Source organism: Triticum aestivum, chromosome 5D, assembly GCF_018294505.1.
Source record: "Triticum aestivum cultivar Chinese Spring chromosome 5D, IWGSC CS RefSeq v2.1, whole genome shotgun sequence".
Classification (NCBI taxonomy): domain Eukaryota; kingdom Viridiplantae; phylum Streptophyta; class Magnoliopsida; order Poales; family Poaceae; genus Triticum; species Triticum aestivum.
Genome location: NC_057808.1, coordinates 226913383 through 226920746, shown reverse-complemented (window position 1 = coordinate 226920746; position 7364 = coordinate 226913383). Strand labels below are relative to the sequence as shown.

At 43.1% G+C, this 7364-nt stretch overlaps 1 protein-coding gene across 1 annotated transcript; it reads left to right on the top strand.

The window, feature by feature from the left end:
• The first annotated feature begins 887 nt into the window (after nt 1-887).
• Nucleotides 888-6918, top strand: LOC123120310 (L-galactono-1,4-lactone dehydrogenase 2, mitochondrial). The gene is made up of 6 exons (XM_044540280.1): nt 888-1596; nt 3605-3855; nt 3951-4133; nt 4814-5216; nt 5982-6122; nt 6346-6918. Exons 1-6 carry the CDS (start codon nt 991-993, stop codon nt 6514-6516), a joined length of 1755 nt encoding a protein of 584 aa, XP_044396215.1. The 5' UTR covers nt 888-990; the 3' UTR covers nt 6517-6918.
• The last annotated feature ends 446 nt before the right edge of the window (nt 6919-7364 follow it).

The following is a 7364-nucleotide window of genomic DNA, read 5'->3' as shown; positions in this document are numbered from 1 at the left end:
GGCGGCGAGGCATGGTCGTCACGACGCGTCGGTGCGAGAGGGACGTCACGCAGCCCCTCCCAAATGGCGCGGACAGCGGCGGCGCAGCGTCCGACGACGAGCTCATGGGGCCATCGCCATGCTCGCCCACGCCGGCGACGTCGAGGCAACCACCACGGCAGCGACGACGAACCAGGGGAGAAGCAAGAAGCAGGGGAGAAGCGAGACAGGGAGTGGCTCGGTCGGACCAGGGGTGGCTCGATCCGACCAGGTGGGAGGATCTTTTAATAACCGGCAGTTTTGCAAAAAAAAGAACTCGCGTGCATGCGTATTCGAGCGAGCTGGGCACATGTGGCAGTCAAAGAACACTTGACAGCGGTTGACTAGCGCCAACTCAGCACATAGCCACACACATACACAAAACCGTATAATGGACCGTAGATGACCCCAAGTGCAAGTTTGGTGACTGTATTTCGGGTATTTGTAACCACAGGGGCTAAAGTGGACACCAGCGCAAGTAATAGTCGTGGTGGGGTGTCAGATCTGGAGTTCGATGGCGTGTCCGGGGTGTTGCCCCTGTTTGATTTGTTCAACGGCAATGGCTTCACTTTTGATGAGCCACCTTGGAGATCCGCAAAGCTGTATATCAGCGATGGAGCCGCGTCGAGCTCGGGTGACGAGGTGACCCGTCATTCTTTTTCTTCGGTGGCTGTTGTGGTGGTGCCGGAGGCAGGTGACGAGCATTGGTGTCAAGCTCAGAGATGTTCTACCATCCTTTCAGTTTTGTCATATCGGTCCTTACGTGACTTGTACTTTGTTTTTTATGAATGAGACACGTATTACCATGAAAAAAAATAACAGCCCTGTAGTGAATTTTTCTCCAGCGAATACCCCGTTCCCAAACGAACCGGCGATTAAAACCCCATCGCGATCTGGTGCGGTGGCCTCTCCCGTCGCCATTCCTCCGGCCGCGATTCGACCGCCGCCGCGCTCCCACTCCCGCTCCCCACGATGCGGCACCTCCTCCTCTCCCGTCTCCTCCGCCGCGCCTCCTCCCCCTCCCAGCCTCACCACAACCTCCAACTTATCCGTGCTCTCTCCTCCTCCTCCCCTCTCCCGGCCTCCGACACCGACCTCCGCAAGTACGCCGGCTACGCGCTCCTCGTCCTCGGCTGCGGCGCCGCCACCTACTACTCCTTCCCCTTCCCGCCCGACGCGCTCCACAAGAAGGCCGTCCCCTTCAAGTACGCGCCCCTCCCCGACGACCTCCACACCGTCTCCAACTGGAGCGGCACTCACGAGGTCCACACCCGCGTCCTCCTCCAGCCCGACTCCATCCCGGCGCTCGAGGATGCCCTCGCCACCGCCCACAGGGAGCGACGCAGGCTCAGACCCCTCGGCTCCGGGCTGTCCCCCAATGGCCTCGGGCTCTCCCGGGCCGGCATGGTCAACCTTGCGCTCATGGACAAGGTGCTAGACGTCGATGTCAAGAAGAAGACCGTCACGGTGCAGGCCGGGATACGTGTCGCCGAGCTCGTCGATGCGCTCCGAGAGCATGGGCTCACACTGCAGAACTTTGCGTCCATTCGAGAGCAGCAGGTCGGCGGCATCATTCAGGTCTGTTCAATTGGGGAAAGCCATTCCCTCCATACATGCGATGAGCTCTATTAGTGAATTTTGATATTACAATGAAAATCGTCAAAATCACTTAGCACAAATTTGGTTGAAGGTGCTCTATGGCATGCTTCACATTTGCAACACTGCAAGAGTTACTGTTATATTCACATACAAGCAAGAAAGCATCGTCTCATAGCCTGTTGCAGGGATTCAAACACACTTAATGTAGAACTAATCTACTATTGCTTTAGACATCGACGTTTGACAAAACTTTTGCATGTATTGTACTTGTAGATTCGTTCATGTCCTTGCACCTACTAATATATGGGCTAGATGGGCCTTTTTAGTTCACAGACAGATCAATCGGCAGAAAATGGTTAACAAGACTCAAGGCTATCTTTGGTTGAGTCTTATTATTTAATTAGGTCTTTCTTTTTTATATTTCTTACTAAAATATTCCCTAATGCAACCCATCCCAAATTACTTGTCTTAAATTTATCTAGATACGGATGTATCTAACACTAAAATGTGTTTAGATACATCCGTATCTAGACAAATCTACAACAACAACAACAAAGCCTTTAGTCCCAAAGAGGTTGGGGTAGGCTAGAGCTGAAACCCATAAGAATCTCGCAACCAACTCATGGTTCTGGAACATGGATAGCAAGCTTCTACGCACCCCTGTCCGTGGCTAGTTCTTTGGTGATACTCCTCAGATCTCTCTTTACGGACTCCTCCCATGTTAAGTTCGGTATCTAGACAAATCTAAGACACGTAATTTGGGATGGAGGGAGTACTTGAGATTTGAGAGGATATAATTTATTTGCTTTTCTTCATAATGTATACTTACTGAGCTTATTATTTCTTTTAAATTTAATTGCACATGGCTATGTTTACCATCTGCAGATGTTTTTAATGTTCTTTTTAACATAGAGCCATGTATTTCTATTGAAGATTGAAAACTGCTTTGATTAATATTGCCCTTTTTTCGGAGGAACAAGCATTTGCTCAAAGGAGCTGTGAATAGGATATTAATTATGGTTATGGATAATTCTCAACTCCTTCTGTACATGCGCTATGCAAGGAGTTGTATCGCTGATATTTGGTAGTACTAGAATGAAAATTGGAAAATCATTTGGCACAAATTTGATTGAAGATATTCGATGAAATGCTTCACATTAGCAACACTGCATTAGTTCCTGTTTTATTCGCATAAAAGCTAGAAAGCATCGCCTCATAGCCTGTTGCAGGAGTTCAAACGTGCTTAATGTAGTGACAGATGAGGGTTCCAGAGAGTGGCAAAACTTTCATGTTATTTTACTAGGAGATTCAGTTCATGTCCTTGCACATACTAACAGAAGGGCTAGAGTGGTCTTTCTAGTTCAGACACATCAATCAGCAGAAAATAGTTAACAGAAAGACCGAAGGTTCTCTTCGGTCGAGTCTTATCATCCGGGTCTTCCATTTTTAGATTTCTTACCCAGAAGTTCTCCAATACTTGAGGTTTGCGAAGAAGATAGACTTAATTTGCTTTTCATAAGGGGGGATTCTCTAAGCCTTGTCTTTGTTATATATTCATTGCACATCCTTACAAATTTTGTACCAGCTACAAATGTTTTTGACATTCTTTGTAACATGGAATTCCACGTGTTTCTACTGAAAAGAACCTCTTTCGTAGTATTGCCCAATTTTTGTGAGAGAGAGATAAGTATATTTGCTGAAAGGAGCAATGAGTAGAATGTTAGTTATGAATAGTTCTTATGGCATCAAAGTAACTATGTACTGCCATTTGTTTTCACTGTGTATACTAGCTTTTATGCGTGCTAACTGCTTATCATCTGAATATGATGCCCAACTTTACTCGCCCTACTGCTTGAGGGATCTAATTGCTTTATTGGTATTGCTCTACAACTTGTGTGAATGAAGCTTCACATCCACTAGTTTCAGTTTGGACATGATATGAATATGGGTAACTAATTTCAAATGTTAAATTCTTGATTGCCTACAGGTTGGTGCCCATGGTACTGGTGCGAAATTGCCTCCAATTGATGAGCAGGTTATTAGCATGAAACTGGTTACTCCTGCCAAAGGGACGATAGAGTTATCAAGGGAGAAAGATCCTGATTTGTTTTATCTTGCCCGCTGTGGACTTGGTGGCCTAGGAGTCGTTGCAGAAGTTACTCTTCAGTGTGTAGAAAGACACCAACTTGTTGAGCATACTTTTGTTTCTAATGCAGATGAAATCAAGAAAAACCACCAGTAATGCTACACATCTCAGTTGCTTAGTCCATATACAGTTTTAGTATCTTTTACTAGAGGAATGCCTAACTTCCTTGCTTTCCTGCCCTTTTCAGGAAATGGCTTTCTGAAAACAAACATATCAAGTACTTGTGGATTCCATATACTGATACAGTTGTTGTTGTCCAATGTAATCCTCCTTCAAGATGGAAAGCTCCAAAGTTGGCATCAAAATATGGAAAGGATGAAGCCCTACAGCATGTTCGTGACCTTTACCGAGAGTCATTGAAGAAATATAGGTGCGAACACTTGGCGTGGTTTGATATATAAATTGCACTGCTTCCTTGATTTTCTGTATGGAAACTTCATCATAACTCTTTCACGGTTAACCCGAGAGCACATTACAAGTACTCTTACACTTTTACTGTGTGTGCACTTGAGTACTAACAAACTTCACTTAGATTTTCTACACTTATACAGATATTCTTTTGTATCTGATTACCTGAATGAATCAGCTAAATATTCCCTTGGTTAGAAACTGAAATGGTAGGGAGCAAGTTATTTTACTCTGGCTACCAACTGGCCATGGTGTTTTTAGCTTGCTCTTCCATGTTTTAGTCTGAATTTGACCTTTCCAGCTTGAGACCCTTGTCACTTTGTTGTGGCTCGTACAGAAAGGCACGGGGAGCCGTGATGTTTGTAGGAAGAGTCGCATATGTCATAAGTTATACAAGAAGTGTCAGGTGGAACCTTTTTGTCTGCTCGTTAGGCATTCAGTTGTGCTACCTTGAAATGATAGACAAATTAAAGGTGTATGCAGCCAAGTAAAATAGTGAATATATGTTAGAACCACTTGCAGCTTTACTCAAAGGAGCTAATTTTGAATTTATTTGCACTAAAATTCTAGCTTTACTCAGGAATAGCGGATTTTTGTTTTGTTTTGGTTTCTAGCTTATGCCACCTTATAGATGTTTTTCAGAACTGAAGCCGACAGTAAAGACCCAGCGATAGATCAACTTTCATTTACTGAATTGAGGGATCAATTGCTCGCCCTTGATCCTCTGGATAAAGATCATGTGATCAGAATTAATAAAGCAGAAGCTGAGTATTGGAAGAAGTCTGAGGGATATCGCATGGGCTGGAGTGATGAAATACTAGGTTTTGATTGTGGTGGGCAGCAGTGGGTTTCTGAAACCTGCTTCCCTACAGGAACTCTAGCGAAGCCAAACATGAAGGATTTATATTATATGGAGGAGTTGCTACAGTTGATTGAGAAGGAGGATATACCTGCACCTGCACCTATTGAGCAGCGTTGGACTGCCCGCAGCAGGAGCCCCATGAGTCCGGCATCAAGCTGTGAAGAAGATGACATATTTTCATGGGTAACTTGTTCTTCTGCCACATTTTATTGTTGTGTTAATTAATGTTGCTGCGAGTTACAAAAGTTATAAAGTTATACCAGATTCACAGGAGGGCATGTTCTATTTCCATGCAATAATTTAAGATTCAACTCAATTGAGATTTGCAAGATATCAAAAAGGCAAATGCTTACCGAGTTACTAAACAATAACACTGTCACAGTTCCAGAAGTATTTTTCTCTTATTGACCCAAATGAGATTTGGGTTTATCTTAATTTTGTGTAGAAATGTAGAACATGTTCTATTCTTATTTGGTACTCCATACGATCCAAATTAAGTGTCGCAGTTTTGAACTAAGATTGAACTAACCGTAGTTCAAAACTGCGACACTTATTATGGATCGGAGAGTAATTCTTTTAGGATATTTTAAACTTTAGAGGACACTTCCCCTGTATAACTCAGTTCAAACTGTGATATTTGATATAATTATTTTACAAGCCGATGAAAAACTTTGCTATTCTCAACAGTATGTCATTTGTGATCATAGATACCTACATAAATCAGTATGTATAGGTGTCAGTATCGGTAATAAATTAATAATAGTCATGGAAGAACTTTGGTTCATGCTACTTTGTCAAATATATAGAAAATTTTGTAGATGAATCTGTCAAAACTCAATTGTTAACCATGACACAAGGTTTTATGCAGTTTTTACCATATTTCAACTTTTAGTTAACTACTTTCTTTGTTAGTCCTCTTAAAATACTTACTGTGGTAATGTAATGCAGGTTGGTATAATAATGTATTTACCAACATCGGATCCTCGCCAAAGGAAGGATATTACCGAGGAGTTCTTCAACTACAGAAGTCTGACGCAAACTAGTCTCTGGGATGATTATTCTGCATATGAACACTGGGCTAAAATTGAGGTACCAACTTTAACTATCACCTGCAAGATTCATGCACATACTACCGTTTGGTGTTTGTTAGTAAGCATTGCTGCAGATGTGGTGGAAGATCAGCATCATACCTGTTCATTTCAAGAGAATCATCTCTTCTCTTGCAGGCATAGCAGTGGCCTGCTAAACTGTCTTGCAAGCGTTATTGACAAAATGGTTTGCTTCCTAACGAATTCTTTCTGATTCTTCTCAGGTTCCGAAGGACAAGGATGAACTTGCTCAACTGCAGGCTAGGTTGCGGAAACGCTTCCCCGTTGACGCGTATAACAAGGCGCGCATGGAGCTGGACCCTAACAAGGTTCTCTCCAGTGCCAAGTTAGAGAAGTTTTTCCCAGGAATGCAGACTGTCCAACATGCAAAGTAAAGGTGTTCTGATTGATGGTATGCTGAAGGCACAGAGCTTTATCATAATGTGCATCTTTTTTTTTTGCCCTCTGGAGAAATGTACTCTTCCAAGTTGGATTCTGTTGTTGATAGTTGGATCAAAAGTCAAAACTATCATGCTGATGTGCTGGTGGTTTACATGATTATAGACGCGGGCTTCCGAGTTATTCTCTTTGTAGAACTTGCTTGGTTGGTAGAGCCGTAGAGGTAGTTTTTTAGTGATCTCAGGTTAAGCGCTTGTTGGAGGAGGATGTCTTTGGTTCATGACTAAACAATCTATGCTTATCTATGGTACTATATATCATCTTCTGTTGAAATAAATTCTGAGGAGGAAGAACAAATTGATTCGGTTCAATGTGAAGCTGGAGAATTTCTTTTTAAACCAAAATTTTAACAAATCATCGTGTTGTGATTGCGCAATCGTACCAAGCCACTATGGTTGGCTGCGTTTGGCGCTGCGGTGGATTTTCGTAAACTTGTTTGCCCGAGGGAAGAAGGTCCCTATTTTAGTGTTTGCTTGATCTACTTTGCTTATTTCCCCCCTGAAATTTTAGATTATAAAATAAGCACAATAGATTCAACAAGTACAAACTGAGCCATAAAGTTGCTTTCCTAGCAAAACAATGTTGGCGACTACTCCAGAATTCGGACTCTTGTTCTTAGTACAAAATACTATCCAGATGGAGATATACTCAATGCAGGCTCTAAAAAGGGTTCTTTTTTTACATGGCAAAGTATTGTCGCGGGCATACAAATGTTCAAAAGGGATGCATTTGGAGGATGGGCACTGGCTCACAAATTAACATCATGGAACGATCCTTGGATTCC

What these genes read in the sequence shown, in the direction of transcription:
- LOC123120310 (XM_044540280.1), top strand. Translation starts at nt 991, where the DNA reads ATGCGGCACCTCCTCCTCTCCCGTCTCCTCCGCCGCGCCTCCTCCCCC. An exon ending in AGGTCGGCGGCATCATTCAG is followed by an intron (nt 1,597 to 3,604) that starts GTCTGTTCAATT and finishes GATTGCCTACAG; the next exon opens with GTTGGTGCCCATGGTACTGG. An exon ending in AACACTGGGCTAAAATTGAG is followed by an intron (nt 6,123 to 6,345) that starts GTACCAACTTTA and finishes GATTCTTCTCAG; the next exon opens with GTTCCGAAGGACAAGGATGA.